Source organism: Mauremys reevesii, linkage group 7, assembly GCF_016161935.1.
Source record: "Mauremys reevesii isolate NIE-2019 linkage group 7, ASM1616193v1, whole genome shotgun sequence".
Classification (NCBI taxonomy): domain Eukaryota; kingdom Metazoa; phylum Chordata; order Testudines; family Geoemydidae; genus Mauremys; species Mauremys reevesii.
In genome coordinates this window covers 69,311,301-69,338,055 of record NC_052629.1, presented here as the reverse complement: position 1 = coordinate 69,338,055, position 26,755 = coordinate 69,311,301, and the positions used below count along the sequence as shown (strand labels likewise).

The following is a 26,755-nucleotide window of genomic DNA, read 5'->3' as shown; positions in this document are numbered from 1 at the left end:
GCCTCCTGCCTCTGCAGGGGAGAGTGGTGCGCGGGGGGGAGGGCTGAGTGGGGCCAGGACTGTGGCAGACGGCTGCGTGCCGCTCAAAATCAGCTCACTATGCCATGTTCGGCACTCGTGCCGCAGGTTGCCAACCCCTGTTATAGTCCATTCATCCAATCCATACTTTTTAACTTGCTGGCAAGAATACTGTGAGGGACCTTATCAAAAGCTTTGCTAAAGTCAAGATATATCATCACATCCACTGCTTTCCCCGTATCCACAGAGCCAGTTATCTCAATGAGATTAAGTATAAATAGATGTAAAGCCTATACCCATAAAGAGGAAATCAACACTAGTTCAAACTAAGGGACTGCTGTTTGGAAAGTTGAGTGCAACAAGATTTGAGATGATACTATGAAACAGAACTTGTGGTGCAATGCCATACTGGCAGGGGAGAAACCAGTTCATCTTGGATACTGTAACCTTTGATTTTCCTCAAATCTGTTAGCTTCCCTAGGAGTATGGTATGGATTTTGAGGAGAATATTCTTCTGTAATGAAAAGTTCATAGAATCATAGAACTTAAGATCAGAAGGGACCATTATGATCATCTAGTCTGACCTCCCGCAAGATGCAGGCCACAAAAGCTGACCCACCCACTGCTGAAATAATTCTCTCCCTTGACTCAGCTGTTGAAGCCCCCAAATCCTGATTTAAAGATTTCAAGTAGCAGATAATCCTCCAGCAAGTGACCCCTGTCCAATGCTGCGGAGGAAGGCGAAAAACCTCCAGGGCCATTGCCAATCTACCCTGGAGGAAAATTCCTTCCCGACCCCAAATATGGCAATCAGCTGAACCCCGAGCATGCGGGCAAGACTCTCCAGCCAGACACTCAGGAAAAAGACTTTCAATATCCCAACATTGACCCTCGGTACTAATTACCAGTGGTCGCACGTTATTGACCTATTGACTAAATCACATTATCCTATCAAACCCTTCCCTCCATAAACTTATCAAGCTTAATCTTAAAGCCAGAGAGGTCCTTCGCCCCCACTGTTTCCCTCGGTAGGCTGTTCCAGAATTTCACTCCCCTGATGGTTAGAAACCTTCGTCTAATTACAAGCCTAAACTTCCCGACTGCCAATTTATATCCATTTGTTCTCGTGTCCACATTAGTACTGAGCTGAAATAATTCCTCTCCCTCCCTGGTATTTATCCCTCTGATATATTTAAAGAGAGCAATCATATCTCCTCTCAACCTTCTTTTGGTTAAGGAAAACAAACCGAGCTCCTCAAGTCTCCTTTCATAGACAGGCTTTCCATTCCTCGGATCATTCTAGTGAGCCTTCTTTGTACCCGTTCCAGTTTGAATTCATCCTTCTTAAACATGGGAGACCAAAACTGCACACAGTACTCCAAATGAGGTCTCACCAACGCCTTGTATAACGGGACTAGCACCTCCTTATCTCTACTAGAAATACCTCGCCTAATGCATCCCAAGACCGCATTAGCTTTTTTAACGGTCACATCACATTGTCGACTCATAGTCATCCTGCGATCAACCAGGACTCCGAGGTCCTCCTCCTCTTCCGTTACTTCCAACTGGTGCGTCCCCAGCTTATAACTAAAATTCCTGTTAGTCATCCCTAAATGCATAACCTTACACTTCTCACTATTGAATTTCATCCTATTACTAATACTCCAGTTTACAAGGTCATCCAAATCTCCCTGGAGGATATCCCGATCCTTCTCCGAATTGGCAATACTTCCCAACTTCGTGTCATCCGCAAACTTTATCAGCCCACTTCTACTTTTGGTTCCGAGGTCAGTGATAAATAGATTGAATAAGATCGGACCCAAAACCGAACCTTGAGGAACTCTACTGGTAACCTCCCTCCAACCCGACAGATCACCTTTCAATACGACCCGCTGCAGTCTCCCCTTTAACCAGTTCCTTATCCACCTCTGGATTTTCATTTCGATCCCCATCTTTTCCAATTTAACCAGTAATTCTTCATGCGGTACCGTATCAAACGCCTTACTGAAATCAAGATATATTAGATCCACCGCATTTCCCTTGTCTAAAAAATCTGTTACTTTCTCAAAGAAGGAGATCAGGTTGGTTTGGCACGATCTACCTTTCGTAAAACCATGTTGTAATTTGTCCCAATTGCCATTGACCTCAAGGTCCGTAACTACTCTCTCCTTTAATATTTTTTCCATGACTTTGCATACTACAGATGTTAAACTAACAGGCCTGTAGTTACCCGGGTCACTTTTTTTCCCCTTCTTGAAAATAGGAACTATATTAGCTAATCTCCAGTCAAACGGTACAACCCCCGAGTTTAGAGATTCGTTAAAAATTATCGCTAACGGGCTTGCAATTTCACTCGCCAATTCCTTTAATATTCTAGGATGAAGATTATCCGGGCCGCCGGATTTACTACCCTTAAGCTGTTCAAGTTTGGCTTCTACCTCGGATACTGTAATTTCCAACCCCGCACCTTCATTCCCATCAGTCACTCTGCCACTATTCCTAAACCCTTCATTAGCCTTATTAAAGACCGAGGCAAAATATTTGTTTAGATATTGTGCCATGCCTAGTTTATCCTTAATCTCCACTCCGTTTACAGTTTTAAGCGGTCCCACTTCTTCTTTCTTGGTTTTCTTCCTATTTATATGGCTAAAAAACCTTTTACTATTGGTTTTAATTCCCTTCGCAAGGTCCATCTCTACCCGGCTTTTGGCCTCTCACTGCATCCCTATACCCTCTGACTTCAATAAGGTAGGTTTCTTTGCTGATCCCTCCCATCTTTCACTCCTTGTACGCTTTCTGTTTTTTCTTAATCACCCCTCTGAGACGCTTGCTCATTCAGCTCCGTCTAAAACTGCTACCTAAGGACCGTTTTCCCTTTCTCAGGATACAGGCCTCTGACAGCTCCTGCAACTTCAACCTGAAATAATCCCAGGCGTCTTGCGCCTTTAGATCCCTAAATATGTTAGTCCAATCCACTTCCCTAACTAGTCGCCTTAATTTAGTAAAGTTAGCCCTTTTGAAATCGTAAACCTTAGTCTCAGATGCAATTTTGTTTATCCTTCCATTTATTTTGAACTGAATTAGCTCATGATCACTCAAGCCAAGGTTGTCCCCTACAACCATTTCCTCAACAAGGTCCTCACTACTCACCAAAACCAAATCTAAAATGGCATCCCCCCTCGTCGGTTCAGCTACTACTTGATGAAGGAATTCATCAGCTATCACATCTAGGAAAAGCTGAGCCCTATTATTATTACTAGCATTTGTTCCCCAATCTATATCCGGGAAGTTAAAGTCTCCCATGATCATACAGTTCCTATTAGTATTTACCTCCTTAAAAACATTAAAGAGTTCTCTATCCATATCCAGGCTAGATCCCGGCGGTCTATAGCACACCCCAATCACTATCCCAGGGGAGGCTCTAGTAGTTTTCTTCCCTAATGTGACCATTGCCCAAACGGACGCCGTATTATCCATTCCATTACTAGTTATTTCATTACAGTTTACCTCATTATTGACATACAATGCTACTCCCCCACTTTTACCTTTGTTTGGGTCTTTCCTAAACAGCACATACCCTTCCATACCTGTACTCCAGTCATGACTACCGTTCCACCATGTTTCAGTTATTCCTACGATATCCGGTTTCAATTCTCAGACCAGGAGCTCCAATTCCTCCATTTTGTTACCTAGGCTTCTCGCATTGGTGAACAAACATCCTAATTTTTGCTGTTTGGCTTCTTTCATCTTTGTTACCCAATTTGGTAGGGACCCAGTACCACCAGTATGACCTATTGGTCTAGTATCCATCCCCCCCCTCTTCCTTATGTCCAAACCCCTCCCTCTGGCTATATCCGTTCTTATCCTGTTGTCCTCCCTCTCAATGTTTAAATTTGGCGTGCAGAGTGCCTGGACATCTCCCAACCGTCTCCCCCCAATACCTAGTTTAAAGTTTTATGTCTGTACACCCACAATCATGGTTGTGTATGGCAAAAGCTGCTGCATTTTTCTGTGTGACTGGCTGTCGAGTGTCCTTGAACATGTCTTTGTTGTATTCCACACTGAGGTCATAAGAGGCTGGTGTGGGCTGCAGCAACAGCATGGAGTTCCGGAACCACAAAGGTTTCTTTCCCCCAAATCCTTTACTGCTGTTAGACAAATCAACTTGTTAGTCAAATCTAAACTCAACCCATGTGTCACCAGAAAATCTGCTCCCAGCAGGTTTCATGATTCTAGTAACTTAGCGAGAGCAAACATGAGTCCTGCATAAATCTCCTATGGGGATTATCAGTGGGTGAGAGCTTTATTTTAATAGGCTGTTTTGTAATAGTCTCAATAGCCACGACTCCTTTCCAACAGCGAGGTGGCTGGGTGAGGGTCATAATGCAAATACACCTGCACCTGTGTCCACTATACACATTCCCTTGCCACCTCTTAGCAGAGCTGGTACAGTTCTCCCTGCTCTGCCTGTACCTAAAGAGGCCATTATACTGCTTGGTGGGTTCTGGGGGCATTGTGAATGTGTATCCTCTCCCCCGCTTTACCTGGCTTTTAGAATCAGGGCCTGATCAATTGAATCAGAAAACCAGGTATCACATTGCCTTAGAGGAGGCAGCTGTGGATTTCTGTTTGAGTGTATTTGGACTGTCAAGTTGGCTGTGAAACTATTTCAGTTCCTTCCCTTGTAGCTCAAGGGAATTATTCATGCAACAAATTTCTGCCACCGTGTCATCCCATTGATTTAGGGTGACCAGATGTCCCGATTTTATAGGGACAATCCTGATATTTGGGGCTTTTTCTTATATAGTCACCAATTACCCCCTACCCCCATCCCGATTTTTCACACTTGCTCTCTGGTCACCCTACATTGATTCAGTGAATCAGACTGGGCTGGGCACTGCTTTGGAAATGGAGGGCAAGCTTTCTAAGGTGCTGGTTTCTAATTCAAACCTGCTCAAAATCATTAGACACCTAGCGGTAAGATTCACCAGTGCTTGTACACAGTCCTTAGCCTGGTTTGCAATGGTCTTAATCTCCCTTTTAACTAATTCATATTGCTCTCCTTTTTGCCTAAGCTTTCTCTCTAAAGTATTACACAGTAACAACAAACTGTTCATTGTTGCTCCCTTTAAATCATTCCTGTTAACTTTCTGGTTATCAGCCTTGTATTTTAAACAAAGTACTCACAAACCCAAAGGGATCTTGCTGCTCTGCTATATTTACTGTGATGATGTCTCCCATGACTGGCAATATAACACTTAACAGACAGCATTAAAATTTCTTGTTCATTCTGGAACACAGGCGTATTAAGTCTGTTAGTGCTGCTTTACCACTTGTGTACCACTACATACTAAGGAGACACTCCCCCACTCATTACGGTTACTAGTGTAAAAACCAGTTTATTTAATATGTACTTGTAGCATGTTACATTTTATACATCCGCAGCCCAACTTAATGTCCCTGATAGTAAGGATATTCAGTCTCTCTTTGGACCAGAATCAATGTAGGTGGAGGATAGGTGCGCAGTCACCCTCTTGAATGTAATCACTAGTGGAAGTTTTCCAGTGATCCTTTGGATTCTTTTGGGAATCGAACACTGCTTAATCACCTCCCACTACCTGTGTTAGGGTCTTCAGTCACCTTGGCCTGGAATCAGTTTTTAGACGAAGGCGGAAAACACCCCTTTCGGTTCCAGAATTAAAGAGACACCCTTCTTGGGAGTCCTTGGTCTCTCTGGGGAGTAGTATTATCGACAGGTGAGGGGAGAAGCACTGTCAACTCCCCACATCTGTGAGCCAGAATTAACAGTTAAGCTGGAAGCACAGTCAGCCCTATTCTCCCTCTGGCACTGGAATTAAAGGCTAGTGCGCTGTCACCAGCCTTGGCAATCCCAGAAGAAAATTACTTCTTTGTCCAGTCCCTACAGCCTAAGGGTATGTGTACTCTGTGATAAAACACCTCTGCCTGGTCCGTGTTAGCTGACTTGGGCTCGGGCCACTGGGTTATAAAATTGCAGCGTAGACGTTTGGGCTCTAGCCTGGGACCCCACAAGGGGGAAGGTTTCCAGAGTCCAGGCTCCAGCCTGAGCCCAGGCATCTGCACGGCAATTTTATAGCCCTGCGAGCCCAAGTCAACTGACACAGGGCAGCTGTGTGTGGGGGGGTGTTGCAATTTAGTCAATATGCTATTTAGGTCTGTGGACAGACATGAGGCCCAGGCATAACTGCTTGGCTGTATCCTGGTAATTCCCAGATGGTTTTGCATCTACGTCCTTGAGCCGGTTCTGGGTTTCTGTAACCTTCAGTACCACCAAAAATCAAACCATATACTTAAAAAATCAGTTCCACTGTGTAACACTACCAATATTTTAACTGCAGTTGCTTAGGAGAGAAAGTACTCTGGATTGATTAAAAGCAGTGCCCAAAACAATTCCAGACTGCTCAAAACAGTTTTGCAACTGCATTATGAAACTTAAGGCTTCTAAGGCTATAGCTACAATGCACTTTTGTTGGTAAAACTTTTGTCAGTCGGGTGTGGGAAAAAAAAACACCCCTGACCAACACAAGTTTTAACGACAAAAAGCAATGGTGTGGACAGCGCTTTGTCCATAAAGCTGTACCACTGTAAGGTGCACAGTGTAAACAGCCTAAGTAAGAAGGAAAAGTTTTGCTCCCTGAAGCTTTCCTGACTTTCTCACTCCCCAATAACCCCCCAAATCCACTCAGTCCTGCATTTCCCAGGCCTGGGTTTCAGCACCAATTGTAACCTTTTGGTTTGTGTATTCCCAGACAGTAATTTTAAAAATAATTAATAAAAATAAACTGAATTATTTACAGTTCCTGCCTTCAGGGTGGCTATAGGTAATTTAATTTAGTGAAGGGCTGTGAATGACACAATGAGTGATAAAAAGTAAAACCTTAATATAAAGTAGTTAGTTAAGCAAACAGGTTACAATATTACACTGGATTTATACTAAATTGTAAGATGAAATGATACGTTTAGGGGAGATCAGTCCTTAAATGAGGAAAATAGGTATAACCCTTTCTCTGACAGTACCTTGATGGTAGATGGGCATGCCTAATCTAAAATGAGTGTGCTAACCTTTTAATTATTAATTACAATGTCCCTTAATTAACATTAAATCCACCTTTACTATAATTATTTTTTTACTTACTGACTCTTAACATTAAGCATCCAAAACATCAACATTTAATCTAAAAAACTTGTAAAAGCCAGTTACAACATAACTCAGCTTCAACTTGCATCTGAATTGTCTCACTTCACTTTTACTCATACTTTACTGGCCTCGACTGACTATGGTCAAGCCAATTTTTGAGAAATACATTTTTGGCCCTACTTATATTTTAACATTACTATATAAACATAAGCAGCATCACTATAGGCTACAATACATGGCAAAACCAGGGTAAAGATTGGTGCTCTGCATAATCTAGTGCAAGTGCACCTGGAGTACCATGGAATTCTGCTCCCCATAGTTAGGAAGAAAAGAGAAAAACAAGAATGAGGGAGCTAAGGAGAACGTGCTTGGGGTTCAGAGGGCATCCATGCTCACAGACCATACATACCCTTTATAATTTTATAAATGAAGGAGGAAAAATATTCACACATTTGGCAAAGGTAGAAATGAGCAGTAGCGGAGGCCAAGGAGGGAAATCTCACCTTTTACTGTCGGAGCACTTTGGGACTGTGACAGTGGACTAGACTAATGGAAGTGGCTGAGGCACCATCCCTTTGAAGATTCAAATATAGTTACAGAAGTTGAAATGTGGTAAGAAACAGTCCTGGATGAACCAAGTGGTCTGGTTTTGGCCCTGCAATCTTATTTGTACAACATATTCCACTGAGGATAAGGAATTTCTATTTAGTTCACAAATACTAGTCTGAAATTGATGAGTGGAAATCTTTACCCACTTTACTTATCCCACGGTGGGGTTTCCAATGTGACTTGTATTCATGTTTTTTCTTGTAGACAGATTCTGATCTGGAATTTAGAATACTAGTTTTGAGGAAAACAGGTAGAGTCATAGAATCATAGAAGATTAGGATTGGAAATGACCTCAGGAGGTCATCTAGTCCAACCCCCTGCTCAAAACAGGACCAACACCAACTAAATCATCCCATCCAGGGCTTTCTCAAGCCGGGCCTTAAAAACCTAAGGGTGGAGATTCCACCACATCCCTAGGTAACCCATTCCAGTGCTTCACGACCCTTACAGTGAAATAGTGTTTCCTAATATCCAACTTAGACCTCCCCCACTGCAACTTGAGACCATTGCTCCTTGTTCTGTCATCTGCCACCACTGAGAACAGCCGAGCTCCATCCTCTTTGGAACTCCCCTTCAGTTAGTTGAAGGCAGCTATCAAATCCCCCCTTACTCTTCTGCAGACAAAACAAACCCAGGTTCCTCAGCCTTTCCTCATAAGTCATGTGCCCCAACCCCCTGATCATTTCCATTGCCCTCCGCTGGACTCTCCAATTTGTCCACATCCTTTCTGTAGCGGGGGGGTCAAAACTGGAGACAGTACTCCAGATGTGGCCTCACCAGTGCCAAACAGAGGGGAATAATCACTTCCCTCAATCTGCTGGCAATGCTCCTACTAATGCAGCCCAATATACCATTAGCCTTCTTGTCAAACATTTGGAAGCAAGATTCTGTCTCTCAACAAATCACATTATTTATATTTTACATTTCAGGGGCCGTTTAGCTTCTTGGATCAAAAAACCACATTTTACAAGCCTTTTTCTGTTGGGGTTTGATGTGTGTGCATGTGACTTACACTGATCGGGGCACTTGGCTGTAAAGATTGTCATCTTTTTTTCAGTGAGGGAAAGAAATGTCACTCCTTGAACATCACTTGGTTGCAATTTAAAGAATGTTACAGCTTGGGAGAATGCCAAACGGGCATTCAAAGAAGGGCTGAGCTCCCTTGGTGTTAGAAGTCTAGAAGTTGTATCCTCACAAAGAGACTTTGCTGTTATGTCTGTGTAAATTCACTCATCTGGATAACAGTGATCACCTGGATAGAACAATCAGCTGGGCTTGCACAAACTAATCCACAGAAGTAGGAAACCACAAACATTGACTTATTTATTCAGACCTGAAGCAAGTGTTGAGTGCTAATTTCTACAAAGGGACCTTTTGTTTTAGCACAGAACCCCAGCCTATGGGCTGCCACCCTAAAGGTGGTCAGCAGAGGATTTCCATGTGGTCACAAGACGGTTCCCACTCCTTGATGGCACATAGCTGAATCCCACTAATGAGCACTCAGGTAGCTCTGCTGAACCATAGTGCTGATAGCAGGAGAGGCTGCATTCCCAGTGTTGGAGATGTTCAAGTATTTACTCCCCTCACAGAAGGAGAACAACACTGCCAGGACCCATCCTGGAGGGAGTGGAGCAGCTACCCCTTCAAGTAGCCAGGAGGGGAGAATGTGCCTAGTCTCACAAGAGCAAAGTACTAGGGGAATTGGCACATCCTTTGATTTATTACTAGAACCAGTGATAACTTTGGCATGTGGTGCCATAGGAAGTGGTAGATTAACTTCCAGAGGAAGGAATAAGGTTGAGAACTCCTTGTATTAGCAGATGTGTTAAAAACAAAGTGGCAGCTCTCCTTAAGCTCCTCTCTCTCTATTAAAGATATTCTTCCAAAGGTCAGGAATAAACTCTTAAAATTTATTCTGATTAAAGCAATTATTGTTCATCCACTTTCCTGTTCCCCTTGAAATGCCACTTTCTGGAAGGTGTAAAAATGTGGAGCTGGAGTTTATTGTATTTGGAGAAATGGAAGAAAATACCGCACCTGCAACGCTGCAACTGGGACACCAAAGAGCAGCAGTTAAACCTGTCTGCTCAGAGCAGAAGTCAAGATACTGTCAGCCATACATTTCCATTTCCACAGTGTAATCGCTGTTGTATTTCCAGTGTGTACATCATTGCAGTATCTGAGCCATACATGAGTATTATGTCCAAAAAGGACATGCACAAACACTTCCCTGGGCACACAGCATTCTTCAGTGGAAATTCTATTTGTTAGCCTGGCAAGGTCTACTTTGTAGACCATCTTGCTACTTGATGGAGCCCGCCCAAATGGTGGCCAGGCTTCTTGTTTTGTGGTTTGGTAAGGAATTCCACAGTCCAGGGCCTTCCACTGGACCTTCCTAGTCCCTGAGTTTCACAATGAAGATGCTTGATTGCAGAGTCGCTGTTGAGTGCAGCTGTTTGGTAAATTGTGAAGAGAGGCAATATCAAAGCTAGCTATGGCTAGGCCCTAAACCATTGAAGCCTTTAAAGATCAGAACCAGGTCGAGAGTCAGATGTGAAGCCTGTATGGGCAGGGAGTGTGCTTGTGCTTTATGTGCTCTCACCTGTCTTTTATCTAGGAGGTGATACTGTGTGCAGAGGGGAAAGAGGGCAGCTCATGGTAAACCCGAGCTAAAGTCAGTAGCAGTAATTTAGCTTCATGACTAAGGCCTGGTTTACACTACAGAGTTAGATCAACACAAGGCAGCTTAAGTCAACCTATGTAAGTGCTTGAACTACAGTAATGCTCCTGCTGGTATAAGTCGCCCACTACATCAATTTAACTCCACCTCCATGAGAGGCGTAGAGCTTAGGGCATTGATCACAGTGGCGTCGATTTAGCCACATGGTGTAGACAAGGCCATAGTCTTCATCCTGGAGCTTTAGTTCATCTTCTAGGTACCCTGGGCCCAGCCCTTGATGTGCCTTCAGGATAAGGACTGAGACTTTGAACTTGATGCAATATTCTATGGGAAGCCAGTGTAGGGAGCGAAGGGCAGGTGTGATGTGCAGTAGTTCATGTTGAGCTGTGCTGCAGTGTTCTGTACCAGTCAGAGTTTCTTAAGGGCTCTTTTCTTCATACCCAGATGTATCACGTTGCTATAGGCCAGAGGAGAGGTAGTGAAGGAGTGTATAACTGATGCTAGGTTGCTGTTCACTCGCCAGGATGGGATGAAGTCATCTAGCTGGCTGCAAGATAGTAGAGAGTGCCACTCCTGGAAGCTGCTATTTCAGAGCTTAGCATCAGTGAAGAATTCATGAGCACTCTGAAGCTATGGAATGGATTGACAGATGATGGGTGTTTGTCTTCAACCAACAAAAACTTGCATCATGGCTGCACATTCTTTAAAATGCTTCTGTATCCTGTACCTGCTATCTTGTACCCACCAGCATAACCTGCATCTCTCCAGGTCAGCATCAGCCAGCTCCTGTTCTCCATGAGCTGATCTTCAAGCACTGGGCCAGGTTGGTGGTGCTAGCATCTTTATATATGATGATTGCTGCCACTTTAGACCATGCTGACTGACCATATCACCTAGGCTGCCTGCAGATATTGAATAAGACCAGGGAGAGAATGGATTCTTGTGAGACAGCCACCAGACACATCACATGTGGAAAGGTGGCTGATCTTACGGTGCATCCCTCTAGCAAGGACTTAAAATAAACAGAGGGGCAGCAACTTCGGTATGGAATATGGCTGTCAAAAGCCAGGAAACAAACTCCTTGCTGCAGTGCAGCATGGGGCATTGTTGCAGGCACTATTACATTAAAAAATGGTTTATGGTCTCTAAGGCCAAGTCTATGCTAGAAAGTTTTGTTGGTATCGCTATGGCAGCCAGTCTGGTGAGAAAACACTAGCTGACATAGCTATATTGGCAAACCCCCAGTGAAGATGCAGCTGTGCTGACAGTGCTTCTGTCAATGTAGTTAATGTCGCTCAGGAAGGTGGTGTTACTATGCTGTCTGAAAAACTCCTGTCTGTGCACGCTGCATCTACGCTAGGGGCCTGCATTTCTTGTGTAGACAAGACCCAATGCACAAACTCTGTTCGCTGTAGCCCTTCATAACTGATATTAGATCCAGCACTGTGGTGCATATCGCTTTTTGCTCGTGTCCCGCTTACAGCCAGTATAATGAGCAGCCTTCCTGTTTTTCCAGGCTCTGCTCTATTTAAACTATTTCAGGACACAAGTTTATGTAAAATAGCCTACCTGTTGTAGTTTAAAATGGCCAAACTGCGGTAACCTTGTTTGAGTTGATGGAGGAGAGAGAGGGGATGGACTTTTTTGGTGTTTCATTCTTTTGCTAATTTTTACAAGTCCAGTTCTCTTCCCAAAGGAAGGAAAGCCATGGGTTTTAGAACTGTAATGTAAAATAATGCTTAACTGGATCCTTGCACTTTACTAACACTTGTATCAAACAATGTATTCCCACTCCAGTCAGAAGGTAACGAGTATATACTAGATATTTGCAAAAATGCTCTACAGCTAGTGCCTTTCTGTAGCTTTCAAAACCTGACGCTGCTGTTCATTTAAACTGCTTCCAGGTTGCTGCAGAAAGTCACTGCCTCTTCTACAGTTAGAGGTACCAGGCACAAAGGATGGGATTTTGCTGCAAGAGGCAAGTCCTGCTGGATTGGATTGTACAGCTGTGGGTAAAGGGATATATATAGTGCTAATACTGATGCCAGAGGATGGATAGATAGATTAGGAAGGGAGGAGCTCTTATTGCATGTGGCTGGCAGCAGAGGTGACTAGTCAGTCTCCTGTGTTGGTCCATCTGGAGCAGAGCTTGACTTCTGAGGTTAATTTCCTGGAGAAATGTAAGATGGTCGGGGTAGTCCACCTAGGATGGCTGCTTGGCTGACCAGAGGCTGGCAAAGATCCTGTGGGAGTCCTTGCTGGTCCTTAGAGCTAGGAGGCTCATAGGCTGGCTCACTGCTCTGGATCACAATCCCACTTCCATAAGGAGCCATCTGAGTGCTGGCTACTTTTTCTCAGTTGTCTTCCTGAGGCTGCTTTGAATAGTTTTAAAGGGGCATTGGGGTAACTACTGAACCTGCTCGGGGCGAACCCTGTGAGTCCTGGGCTGGAGCAAGTGATGGGCTGCTGGGTGAGATTCCAGGGGCTGGTGCAGAGAACTAGGCACTGGGAAGACTGGAGTGTTGTCCTTTGCTTGCTGTGTGACCTAGGCCATGACCCTTAACCTCAGTTTCCCTCTCTGTAAGTGGTAGGAGACAAGGGGGTGAGGTAATATCTTTTATTGGACCAACTTCTATTGGTAAGAGAAGCTTTTGAGCTCTCACACAGCTGTTCTTCAGGTCTGGGGAAGGTACTCAGAGTGTCACAGCTAAACACAAGGTGGCAATGATTCCTTAGACGTAGTAGCAGCAAAGAATCCTGTGGCACCTTATAGACTTTAGACGTAGTAGTTAACACATCATTCAGTGGACCATTGGAGGTGAAGTGGACCATTAAGACCGCTCCAGTCATAGTGAGTTGGGGGCAGAGGTCGTTAGTGAGTTACGGCTTGTTGTAATAAGCCATAAATCTAGTGTATCTGTTGAGTCCATGGTTTTTAGTATCTAGCAAGGTTATGAATTGAAGCTCCCAAACTTGCCTTTGGAAAGTGTTGTGCAGGTTCCCATTGAGGATGAGGACTGAGAGGTCAGATATACAGCGATCACTTCTTTGTGAGAAGGGCTCACCCACAGGTGATGTGGTGTTTTTGTCTTATTTTTTTTCCTGTGTGAGTTCATTGGAGTGTAGTGATTGTCTGGTTTCACCCTAGCTGCTGTTGGGGCATCTAGTGCACAGGTTGAAGTACACCACATGTTGTGATAAGCATGTGAAGGGACCAGGGATCTTGGGGGTGTGTTGCGGGGGTTGGTGTGTGCTGGGGGGGGCGTGTCCTGATCTGCAGGGAGCTTGCTTCTGCAAATGATCTTGGAAAAACTAGGGTGGTTGGTTGAAGGCCAGAAGAGGGGGCTCAAGAAAAATGTTGGGGGGGGGGGGAGAATCCCCATCCAGTATGGGTTGTAGCTGTTTGGTACCCTGTACGAGTTCCAGGATGGGGTAGTAGGTGACAGCGGTCAGAGGCGGGGAGGTGTTTCTGTACGGAAGCAGCTTCTCTCGGGGTAGTTGGTAGGCAGGGCTGGGAGAACAGGGTAGCGGCTGCAGTGCTGCAGGCTAGGTCTGCTCGGGGCGATGGGGAAGCCAGGGATCTCCCATAGCGCTGCGGGCAGGTCTGGGCTCCCAGGCCAGCCGCGTAGGTGAGGCTGCGGGCTGGGCTGGGGGAGCCCCGGCGCGCTCCTGGGCCCGGCTCTTTGGCTCTTTCCTGCTTCGCGGCAGCAGCTCCGAGGAGCCGAAGAAACCTTGAGCCCGCAGCGCCCCCCGCGCCCCCCTCTCCCCCCCACCGCCTCGAAGGGCTTCCCCTGGAGGGAGGAGCCGGGGCGCGGGTGCTTGCGGATTGGCTTCCTCGTGCCCTGAGTGACGGGGGCCGAGCCCAGCCAGACCGCGGCGGGGGCGGGAGCCCGGCACGGCTCCTGCCCTGCTCCAGCTGCAAGCGCAGCAGCATCGCCCCCGGCAGAGGCAGCCGGCGCGGGGAGCTCCGTGCAGCCGCCCTGGGCTCCGCTCTGCAGCCGCTATGGGCTGGGCTGCCCCTCTCGGGACCCTGCTGCTGCTACTCCTGCGGGTGCCGGCTGCCCGCGGCTCCTGGGGGCTGGAGGAGGAGGAGAGCCTGGAGCAGCAGCCGGGGTACCGCGACCCCTGCAAAGCCGGTAGGTGTGAGTGGGGGGACTCCCGGGCCAAGTTTGCCGGCACCTGGCGCCTGGCTGGGCAGATCCGCCTCCCCCTGCTGCTGCAAGAACTTCCCTGCCCAGCGCTTCCTGCGCCCGTGTCCTGGCCCGGGCTGGAGCTAGCAGCTGCCCCGGGGGGCTTGTCCCGTTCCAGGTGCGGCAAACAGCTGCACAGCGCTGGAGGCTGCGAAGGAGCCAAACTCCGGCTGCGCTCCCGAGCAGAACGCGTTAGTGTAGCGGGGGGTTGAGAAGCGTGTCCAGGCTCTGGGCAGTGCATCGCCCCAGGCTGAGCTGGGGAAGGTGACAGCAGGGACTGGGACCGACCCAGGCAGGGCTGGTGGGGAATAAAGCGGGGATCTTGCTTCCGGATTGAAGCAGCATCTCCCGGCTCCGAGATTACCCCAATGTAGATGAAAAGTCCCTCGTTTATCTTGTAGCTGAGTGTCGGGGGGGTAGAAGCAACCAGCCAGGAATGAAGCTTACTGCAGGTCCTAAATCCTGAAGAGCCCGTGTTCGCCTCCCCCCCCATCCTGGTCTGCACACTCCTTCACACACCCCCTGTTAATTAAAGGAGACACGGGTGAGTCCAGTAAGCCGGCAAGTGATGTAGGGGGACAGGACCCAGGGGCATTTTGAATATCTACGGCTTGGCGTTCTGTAGGCGGCTCACTTAGGTTTGCATCTGCAAGTATCCTGGATGCACTGAAGCATCTGGACGCTGCCGGGGAGTTGTGCAGCTCTTATGTGCATTTGTTACATACACCGATTGCAAGAACTCTGCTGATGGGTTTTATGAGTAACTCGCCTGCCTCATTTGTAATTGTGATCAAAATAGGAAAATCAGGTTGGGGCCGATTCCTTTTAAAAGATATATATTTTGCCAAATGTGGTATTCTCTTCCAATCGGTAGGCCAGGCAGTTAAAGATTTGATCTGACTGAAGTGCCTTAGCGATGGAATTTAAATTAATTATGGGCTTTCTTGGGTCTGAAATTCCATTCTGGAATCCAATGGTAATGAAGAAATGTTTTCTGAGCTTACTTCTGTCTGTTTCTAACAACAGAACGTGTGTATAAATATACTCGCCTGACCTGATTTCACACCTCCCGCAGAGACAAGTAGCAATGTCAAGGCGACGCCAAAATCATTTCAGTGCACGTTGGCCCGGCTGCCCCGTGTAAACTTCAGAATTGGGGTTTGGAAGTCTTCGTGTGTCTGCTTTTTAATATGCTTCTGTGTTTTGTGAAATAAAGATCCCCTCGTCCACCCAATATTCCATGCACTAGTCTTTGGGATCGGACAGTTCATTATCTACCCCACTGACTCCAGGCTTCTGTGTGAACGGCGGGTGGGGGTAAGGCTTGTGACACCTCTCCAATAGCCATGGTTTGTGGGCGATCCTTTCCCTGTGTGCAGGGTCCAGTGTGGTTCTTTTTAGTTTTACTGAGGAGTATTGTCAAGACATGTCCATTTCTCCATCTATAAATTGGCGGCAGTACTTACCTACCAGATGCCTAACTATCTGTAAAGTGATTTGAGAGAGTGCAAAATATTTTGTCAAGGTTAACAATTCCTCTCTGGAAACAGAGGTTTCAAACCATGGGAGTCACCTCACCTTCAGCAGGAGGTGCAGGTGCTCAGCATTTCAGAAAATCGGGCCACTTTCAGGTGGTGCCTAAATATAGATGCCCAGGCTCCAGACTGTTGGCATTGAGTGTTCTTTTCCTGGAGCTTTGTGCCCATGCAAGATAGAAATATCATGAATCGGGCTTACCCACCTGTAGATAAGAGTGCTATAGTAGAAATGCTATTGAATTAAACAGTCAAGGCTGTGGGCTTATACCCAGCTGAATGCCATGTATGCTTCTCTGTAGACAAATACATTGGGAGAGTGGGGGCAGCTCTGAGGGTAGGAGAGAAGCTATTAGGGAAAGGGTGGGAATTCTTCTAATGGCACAGTACCTGGTGTGGTAAGCATGTATCTTTCCTTCCAGCAGGGGGCCTGGGAGACTGTTCCTACCAACAGGGAAACTGCAGGTGGGGAGAAGCATTGACTCATCTAGCCCCAGTGTGTTACCTTTGCATCTGCATCCTTGTCACTCAGGACCACGTAGCCGATGCATTGTGCCCCTCTGCCCATACGGATCTATCTCATGTCCCACTTCCTCCCACTCCTTTAACTGATGGCAGGTACAGCGATGTTTCTCACACCCTTTTTGCTGCCTGCCCCCAGGTGACAGCTTATCTCCCCGGCTGGTGGCAGATGCACTTTGCCCCAAAGGCGTACCACGTTCGTCTCATTCCCCTCCAGCTGTAGCAGGTGTGTCTCATTCCCTGTCTTGGAACTGGAGGCAGGTGTAAGCGTCAACAGATTGCTGGCTGAATGAGGAGTGCTGTACCTTTGCCTCACTCCCAATGTTGAATGAGGAAATTGCGCCTGCCCAATGTTATGTGATCAAACAGGGTCTTCAGAAGTCCAGTTGCCTGTGCGTACTCTGAGCTCTTATCTATGTGTATCCAGTGTAGGGGAGGGGGCGTGCTGTATGCATGAGCTGACCAATGCTGAAAGGGAACAGGCTAGGGCAGTGGGTCTCAAACTTTTGAACTGGGAACCCCTTTCACACAGCAAGTCTCTGAGTGCGACTCCCCCCCTAATAAATTAAACACACTTTTTAATATATTTAACACCATTATAAATGCTGGAGGCAAGCAGGGTTTGGGGTGGAGGCTGACAGCTCTCAACCCCCCATGTAATAACCTCATGACCCCCTGGGGGGTCCTGACCCCCAGTTTGAGAACCCCTGGGCTAGGGGCATATATATGAGCTGAATTGTTGCCCTGCAAGTAGTAATTGATTTCCTTTCTTTGGGACTCTGTTGTCAGATGGAATTGTAGCGCTTGCTTTCACTTTGTTAGTAATAGCGACGTGGTGGTGTATCATGTCATTACAGCATGGACTTGGGTGCCAGGACTCCTAGGTTCTGATGCTGAGTGACCTTGAGTGGGTCCCTAAGCCTCTCTGCCCCTCATCTACCTGGTCTGTAAAATGGGAATGCTGCTGTGCCAGGAAGATGTCACTGGAAACTTGGGGAGGGCAGGGGTTGTGGCATGGAGTGGGTGGGAGTTGGAGGAGAGAGAGTTGGGACGGCAGTTGCATAGGTGGGGCTAAGGGGATAGATGGAGTACATGGTGGTGGTATAGGCCAGGATCCAATGAGGGAGGAGGAGAGCTGTGCTGGAGCAGTGCAGTGCAGGAGTGGATGAATCTGCAGTGCAGGAAATCGTGAGCCTTCTGGAATTTTGGAGCTGGCGCATACATGTCTGCAGGGCCCTGTTCTCCATGGAGCAATGAGACTAAACTCTGTGTAAATGTTAGCTTGCCTCCTCCTGCCCTCTCGCCCTCCACCCCCAATCACAGGGCTCCCTGGCTCATAGTAGAAAATACTTACTGTTGGGCTTGGCTCTCACATTGTTGAAATGGCCCAGTTCCAAACCCTCCCCTGCTCCCCTCTCCCCCACTATGTGCCAGGGCAGTCCAGAGCTCCTTGCTTGCTTCAGCACTCCTCCAGGCAGCCCAGCTCGCCAGCCTGTGCTTCTGGCTCCTGCCAGGGGTAAGCTAGACTCCAGCTCTCGCTCACAGCTGCCTGGAGCAGAGCAGGGAGCTAGCGCTGGGACCCACTGACCCTCCCCCCACCCCCTTCTGGGGGGAAAGATGGAGAGTGCAAGGCTGCAGCAGGCAAGTCCCAGCAGGGCAAGGAGACAAGACAGTAGCCAGTGCTGCAGCAAAAGGCTGCGTTCTGTTGCATTTTGGGGAAATGTCTGCTTCTGAGGCCACAGGACCTGAACTGAGGTGAGGGGAAGAGTTCACACCTCTGTTTGTTTCAGGCTCCCTGGAGACTCAGGCAGGCATTGCTGCAATGGCTCCTCTCGGCTCACATTCTCAAGGTTGTTCCTGCAGCCAGGCAGCCTAGAAACATTCTCTGGAAGGGGGGAGAAGTAACCTGCTTGTTGCCTGGCACGGAATAGTGGGTGCCCAGGGATGCCCATGGAGTCATGAGCTGAGTGGGGCCCAAGCAGGATTGTTCCCTCCAGTCTCTTCTTCAGTGCATTGTTCTGTCCCATTTTAAATGCCCCAAGTAATGAGGTTAAACCCTTTCCCCATGGAAATGGTGCCACATCTTAATTGATTTCGCCCTGAGGGAAACTTCCCAATGTTTTGCCTGAGTTTCCCTTTGTTTGATTCCGTTGCCTGGCTCTGCCTCCATGGAGGAGCTGTGCTATTTGTTCCAGAGGAAATGGGTTTTGATTGGACCAAGCTACAGCCCTCGGACAGTCATGTGCAGAATAGCGCCCCCTCCACAGCGACTTGCTAACGCCCTGGAAGCAGTAATGAAATGAAATAAAGGGGTGGGATGTCTGGGTAACTCCAAGTCACAGCCCAGGGCCTGAGTGCAGAAAACACAGCATAGGAAGTCTGGGGCCCTGGCAAGGAATGTACAACATGGTCAGAAGCTAGCCTGTGTCACAGCCCCACCCAGCCTGTTCCACTCACTGCAGTCTTAACAGTGGGATTTCGACCTGTGGGACTGGGAAGCACCTTGTTTAATTTGTGGAAATTAGAAGATTTGCAGAAACATTGTGTGGGTTCTAAATTCCTTCATGCAGGTCGATTTGACTGAAGGATTTGTCACAGTAAGAAATCCCTGTGGAATTAGCAATCAACCAGAGCTACTGGGGTTAGTTACCAGGCGGCACGCCTATGAGGTTTATACATTCAACCAGATCTCAAGAAGTTTATAACCTCCACAGAGACCTCAGTGAGCTTGCAAAAGGTTTAAGGATTCATGGCAAATAACTCCAAAATTAACCAGCCAGCCTGTTTTAATAAGTCTTATGCCCTAAATCCACCTGTACCTCATTCCTCTCCCGCCCCAAACACACACACCAAACTCTGAAGTCCAGATACAGTCCAGTGTACTAAGTCTTCTATAGGACAAATGCATCAACCATGCTACAGGTAGGTGCTCTTAGACTGAGCTGGTTTTGACACGCTGTTCCCAGAGAAGTTAGAAGACTCCAAAAAATGAAAAATTTCACGCACGTATCTCTAGAGACCTTTGCTCAATTCCTTTTAAGCCTGCCCCCAAAAGTTCTCCATGCCACAAGATCCCAAATGCTAAATTTCAAGCAAGAAGTAGGTGGTTTAGGAATATTTTTTAAACCATAGACATTAGATGGGGAGTGTCCAATAGAGCTTACAGAGAAAACGGCCTTAAAACCCTTTCCATGACTCCAGCTCTGCTGCGTTGCATCTCCAACTGCAAGCCACGAGATCACTACTGTGTGTGTATACACTGTCTCCAGCAGCCTTTCCCCACCTGTCCTCATTCACCATGACCATCTCTTAGCTGCAGGTCAATGAATAGTCAGTTCATTCCCAGACCACCCTGGGGAGACAGCCAACCAGGCCCTCCTACAACCTGCTAGGGGAAACAGCAGGGGAGGGGTTAGTCTGTTGCATTTAGCAACTCGAGAGCTTCCCACCCCAACACTATAGCTTTTTCTGCCTCGCTTGCAGCAATATCTGCATCAGTGCTAGGCTCTGCAGCCTGTATGCGTCTCAGGGTCTCCCCTTGCCATAAAAGTGTGCTTCCCTGATGCGGACAAGGTCTGGAGGGGCGGGGACAACGCAAGGCTGTTTCATTGGTGAAGGCCAGAGGACTGGGAGTCCCGAGACCTGGCTTCTACTCCTTGCTCACTGGCTGACCTCTCATTTTCCACCTCTGCCCTATCTGTGAAGCAGAGATGATGCTAACCTGCGTCATGAGGCCAGGTCAGCTGTCTCAAAGCTATCTGGAGCTCCCCGCTTCTGTAAGATGCACCCTGTGGCCACCATGGCATCTTTAGCTGCTGAGCATCTGACACACACTGGGCCATGCGCCCCTGAGGGGCTGATCTGGAGCTGAGGATACTCCACACTACACAGGGTAATGCCCAGAGTCATCAGTCCACAGGTTGAAAGTCATTATTTGGCTATTTAAGACTTTACTTCCTGTCCTAAACTACTGTGTGGTGCTGCTGTACACTGTTAAATAGCTGCCATGTTCTACTCCCAGAAGTGGCTGCATTTCATTGATGGCTGAAATGATCTATGTACGTTCTGGAAGCCTAGGAACTGCAGCATGATTTTTTTTTTAAAAGGTGAGTTAATTAACCGTACTGAGGGCTTTTCTCTTGATTGGCTCCTGACTACATCATAAGTGAAATAGGAGCTATTTAACAGGAAATTCATTGGAAGAAAATCTATAAGTGCAACAAGAATAAAATTGTGTCAAGGAACCAGGAAAGAAATTAAATTAGGTCACACTAACCTTCTAGCCACGTGTTTAAGAATGGTCCAGGGTTAATCTCACTATACACAGGGTTCCTACGGACATCGCAAGCCCCAGTACTCAGATTTAATGCTTAAATTAGAATGCAGGCTTAATCTGCATGGACTGGCCAGTGTGTGTGTATCTAAAAGTATCTCCCTCTATTGCTGGAGCTAAGGGATCCAGGCTGCTAGCTTGCAGGCAGTAGCGGACTCAGAAATGTCTCTACCTGGCCTAACCACTAGAGGGGGACAAAGAGCCATGTGGTCAGTGTGGGTGGCATCCAAGTCTGCATTTGGGTTTACGAATCGAGCACTTCGCTTTGGCCTTGAATGTCTAAATGTGGGATCAGCACAGATCATTGGAGATGTCAGTGTTGCAAATTCACAAGTCAGTCCCCCTCTTGCAGAATATCTCCCCTCCCCCCTGAGTGGTTTAAAAATGGATTCTTTTTTAAAAAGATTACCTATTGTACTTTGGGCCTTCTGTGCTGTTAGGGAGCACTGAGGTCAGGGTTTGACCTTTTCTCTAACCATGAAATCTGGAAACTTTTTTTTTTTAATGGAAGCAGAGATTCTCCTGGGATCGTTTGACTCCAGCAGCTGGAGCTTTAAGAAAAACTGCAAATAGCACCAGAGTTGGCAGTGTCGATGTTTGGACAATTGTCCCACCGCCTGTGTGTAAATCTTTCCTTGTCACCTCCTCTCTCTCTCTTTCTCTGTGGCAGGTCCATGTTCCCTCTCCCCCAGGCCTACAATCTGGCCCTGGTGTCTCTCTCCCCCCTCCCCCCCCGGTCATTAATGCCAACTTACCCAAGCTGTAGACTTACTTCGTGCCATGGCTTCATTTGCTGTGTCTCATTTAGCTGTTTGGAGCAGGGTACCAGCTGTAATGAATGTGCTCCCTTACTAATCTCCCCTTTCCTTTCCGCAACCCAGCTGGAGAAGATCTGGCCACCTGAGAAGCAGGGACCCAGATGAGTACCTAGCCAGAAGAGGGCGCTGTGATTCATTATGCCATTCTCCACTGGAGAGTCTGTTAGGTTTCTTCCTGGGAGTGCCGTATGATTTCTTATGCGGAGTCCTCCTGCACAGCTTAGTACAGGGTTTCCCTGCAGGTAAGTAGGTTCCTATATCCTTTCCCTTTGAAGACACCAAATAATCTTCCTGCCCTGGATCCTGAGGGTTGCAAGGGTCAGTCTGCAGCCTAGCTGCCTTTGGCTAGGGCTGAAATCTGCCCTCACTGCCCCGTGACACTGGTTAGCCATTGGCTTGATCCCACTGACCAGGAGTTTTGGCTTTTGTCATTTTTTCTATCTGAGCCTCCGATTGAGTTAAGGTTACAGAAATGTTTAGTTTCCCTGGCAGAAGAGAGGATACCTTGTTCAGCATTTTAATCCACTCCAGCATTTGCAAGGCTGAATGATCCCCTGGCAGGGAGTGGCTGACTGGGAGGTTGATTGGTTATTGATTTAGAAATCCTGATGACTTGTTGTTTTTTACTTGGGCATGTTTACTATAGGCAGGCTCGACACTCCTAGAGTTTTTTAATAGTCTAAAAACAGCCTCTTCCTGTTTAACTGATATAAATTGCCTTTTATTACTGAGGTCTGCAGCAGCTTCCCAAATGTGCAGCGGCTCAACGTCACATTAAGACTCTGCCCCAGAAGTTGTTTTGAATCCTCATAAACTTTGGCCCCCCCAGGAAAATGCACATGGTCAAAGTTACTGAATTCAGAATATATAACAAAGTGGGAAATGAATTGTTTGCTGAGAAAACTCTAGAAGAAATGTGAGAGTGAGGAGCAGGACTGCTGAATGTTTTATTTTATCCTATTCCAGTCACAATCTGCATCGAATAGGATGTACCAGTGACCCACCAGCTCAGATTTCTCAGCTCCCAATTGATTTTTCTTTTTTAATGCAGTGCTGGGAAGAATTCAGAATTACCTTTGCAGAATTCACACATCTTGGAATCGTCTTCCTCGGTTCTCCTCCAGGCCTGGATCTTTCTGCCCTGTCCCCTCTTTTCTCATTCTCCACCCCCAGATTTTTCATGCCAGTCCCAGTCTTCCTCCTTCCCTTTGCCTCGCTAGCTTTCAGTCTCCCTACACAGCCAGTCTTCTTCCCTCTAGACTCCTTGTCCCCATCTACTACCCTCCAGTACCCCTCCTCATAGGTCCAGTTCTCGTCCCTTCTGCATTAGTCAGCCAGCTTCCTTCTCACTGCCTGGGTGCCAGCAGGGGAGGCCGTGAGAGTCTCCTGTCTCTTGGTTCTGGTGACTAGCAGCCCACAGCAGCTAGGAGTAACAGTTGCAGGGGAAGTCCTGATCAGCCCCAGGCTCCTGGAGCATGTTTGGGGCAGATAGAATCTTTGGATAAATAACCCTAGCAAGCCTCTACTGAGCATGTGCAAACACAGGTGCCGACTTTCTCATTTCCCTGGGGGTGCTCGAGCCCTGCTCTGCCCCTGACTCATCCCTACTCCATCCCTTCCCCCAAGGCCCCGCCCTGTTCTGTCCAGCACCCACCGGTGGGCCCCACCAATCAGTGCCTCCCGCCCTCACTCTGCCCCTTCCCCTCCAGTGCCTCCTGCCTGCTGCTAACAGCTGATCTGTGGTGAGCGTGAGGTGCTGGGAGGGAGGAGGAGGAGCTGATCAGTGGGGCCCACTGGGAGGGGGAGTGGGAGGAGGTGATTGGTGGGGGCCGCCCCGGTGGGTGCTGAGCATCCACTATTTTTTTTCCATGGGTGCTCCAGCCATGTGTGCAAACAAATTTTTTGAAGATTTGTAACTTGGGCAAATTTTCAGAGGGATGGCAAAAGGCACATCTTTGGCACCAGGGTGATTTCCCCCACAAAATTCCAAGCCCTTGCTCCAAACCATGGGGGCACTGATTTCTCAGCCAAATGTCTGTAAGAATTTTTTTAAATGTGGGACAAGTGTTTTTCTTGAAGCTCAATCTCAGAAACAACTGAAGTGTTTTATCCGAAATGTTAAAAAAAACAAAACAAAAAATCGAAAACAGCCCGAGTCAGACACCCAGAGTAGAAAATTTCAGCCCAAATGGTTAACATTTGGCAATGTTATAAGCAACTAAAACCATTGGGAGTACATAGTAGAGTCTCTGTAACATGAAGTCTTTAAATCATGATTTGAGGACTTCAGTAACTCAGCCAGAGGTTAGGGTTCCATGACAGGAGTGGGTGGGTGAGGTTCTGTGGCCTTCGATGTGCAGGAGGTCAGACTAGATGATCATGATGGTCCCTTCTGGCCTTAAAGTTTTGAGTCTATGATCCACCAGTCCAGTGCTCTATTATTGTATTGATTGCTAGATGCAACTGTAAAGCAGTGCTCCTCATTCTCATTGAGGGATGTGATTAGGGCGGATGCAAGCATTCCCACCACGTGATGGTGCGGTAGTGCTCAAGTAAAGGTGGTGCTTAGAGTAAATAAATTCTTAAGCTTGGATAGGTTGTTTCTCAGATATGTGAAAAATCCACACCCCTAGCAACGGAGCTATGCCAACCTAGGCCCAGGAGACACAGCAAGGTCGTTGGAAGCATCATTGACCTAGCTGCTGTCGCTCGGGGAGGTGGTTCGTACAGTGACAGAAATACCCTTCCCATCACTGTAATCTGTGTCTATACTACGTGGTTATGCCATTAGCTATGCCCCTATCATCCCCGTAGAGTTGACGTGGCCTTAATTAGAGCTGGTTGAAAAATTTTGGAACAGTTTCTATCAGAAAATGTGGTTTGGTTGAAATGTTTCATGGGAACGTGTCTGTTTCAACAATTTGACAGACGTGTCAAAACAAATCATTTTGCCATGTTTCATTTTGATAATGTTAATGTTTCATTTTGACTCGGAGGATAATATTTTAATAGGTTTATATGTTTGTACCTTATCAGAATGTTTCAAAGTTTCAGAACCAAAATATGTTGGAATTCCCATTCTGCGAAAAAAACCTGAACGTTTCAACTTTTCGTTCCAAATTTCCATATGTCAACCTTTCCCGCTGGCTGGAAATTCTGTTTTCTGATCAGTTGTAATTCTTCCCTTGTTTTTTTGTGTCTTACAGGCAGCAGTTCAACCCCCAAATTTAGAGGTTTTTTTTTAAAAAAGCTGCTTTTTATTTAAATGTTACCTTGGAGCTTGTAACCCCAAAACCGCAGCATTGTGCTAATGCAGGGAAATTACACTCTGACATGGCTTGTTTATGAGCCAAGTAAAACTGACCAGTTTCATTGGGCTTGTCTTCACTGCATTGTTAGCTTGAGGTGTACCTCAAGTTTTGCCACCCAACTCCTGTCCACACATGCAAATCTCTAGCTCAAGTTAAGTGGTGCTTTAAACTTGAGCTAGATGGCCTGTCCGGGAGGTGTTACTGCTGACACTCCAGCTAAGTAATGCAGTGTGGGAGCAACAACTTGATTTCCAACTCAGGGTACGTCTACACTACGGGATTATTCTGAATTTACATAAACCGGTTTAGCAAAACAGATTGTATAAAATCAAGTGCGCGCGGCCACACTAAACACATTAAATCGGTGGTGTGCATCCACGGTCCGAGGCTAGCGTCGATTTCTGGAGCGTTGCACTGTGGGTAGCTATTCTGTAGCTATCCCATAGTTCCCGCAGCCTACCCCGCCCCTTGGAATTTCCGGGTTGAGATCCCAGTGCCTGATGGGGCAAAAATCATTGTCGCAGGTGGTTCTGGGTAAATGTCGTCAGTCACTCCTTCCTCTGGGAAAGCAACGTCAGACAAGCATTTCGCGCCTTTTTTCCCTGGATTGCCCTGGCAGATGCCATAGCATGGCAATCATGGAGCCTGTTTTGCCTTTTGTGACTGTCACCGTATGTGTACTAGATGCCTCTCACAGAGGCGATTCAGCAGCGCTACACAGAAGCATGCTTTTGCTTTTGCATGACAGCAGAGATGGTTACCAGCCATACTGTACCATCTACCATACCATAAATTGGTAATAAGATGATCATGGTTACCAGTCCTTTTGCACCATTTGCTGCTGTCATAAGTGCCCCTGGCTAAGATCAGCCAGGGGCGCAAAAGCCAAAATTGGGAATGACTCCCTGAGTCAATCCCTCCTTTTTGGTATCTAAAAATAGAATCAGTCCTGCCTAGAATATGGGCAAGTATACTAGAGAACCACTGTATCAGAGAGCACAGCTGCTCTGTGTCAGATCCTGCAGAAATTATGAGCTGTATGCTATTCACAGGAGATGCTCCTGCAACAACCCCACCTGTTGATTCCGTTCTCCCCCCAGCCTTCCTGGGCTACCATAGCATTGTCCCCCCACTTATGTGATGAAGTAATAAAGAATGCAGGAATAAGACGCACTGACTTGTTAGTGAGAAATGAGTGGAAGGCAGCCTCCAGCTGCTATGATAGTCCAGACAGGACAGTAAGGAGTGTGGAGGAGAGGAGCCCAGCATCACTCTGCTAGTCCAGGGGCAATTGAATCTTTTTTTTACACATGAAGGGTGGGGGCTGATGGAGCTCAGCCCCCTGTTTCTATGATGACGATGGTTATCAGCCATACTGTACCATCTACCAGGAAAAATTAGGGCCAGGCGCCCTTGATCGACCTGACGGATGCTAGTCAGCATGGTTACCAGCCCTTTTGCACTGCCCCATGTACCAATAGACTGATGATGAGGACGGGTACCAGTTGTTTTGCACCATCAGCCACCCATGGCGGGGGGGGGGGGGAGCAAGTTTGTTGGTG

The 26,755-nt window shown here is 47.1% G+C and overlaps 1 protein-coding gene and 1 long non-coding RNA gene across 4 annotated transcripts in view; one reads left to right on the top strand and one right to left on the bottom strand.

Moving 5' to 3' along the window:
* The window catches only part of LOC120368624, a 29,097-nt gene extending 25,045 nt beyond the window's left edge, over positions 1-4,052 (bottom strand). For 2 of the 3 annotated variants that reach the window (XR_005582697.1, XR_005582699.1), the window contains exon 1: positions 3,991-4,052. This is a non-coding gene — a long non-coding RNA (uncharacterized LOC120368624). Of the gene's footprint in view, positions 1-3,959 lie in introns of all 3 variants that reach the window. The other variant, XR_005582698.1, reaches the window with a different exon arrangement.
* A 10,385-nt stretch (positions 4,053-14,437) lies between these two features.
* The window catches only part of TLL2 (tolloid like 2), a 202,912-nt gene continuing 190,594 nt past the window's right edge, over positions 14,438-26,755 (top strand). The window contains exon 1 of the mRNA XM_039482452.1: positions 14,438-14,620. Within this exon, the coding sequence (XP_039338386.1) occupies positions 14,488-14,620 (133 nt within the window). The 5' untranslated portion in view covers positions 14,438-14,487. The remainder of the gene's footprint in view (positions 14,621-26,755) is intronic.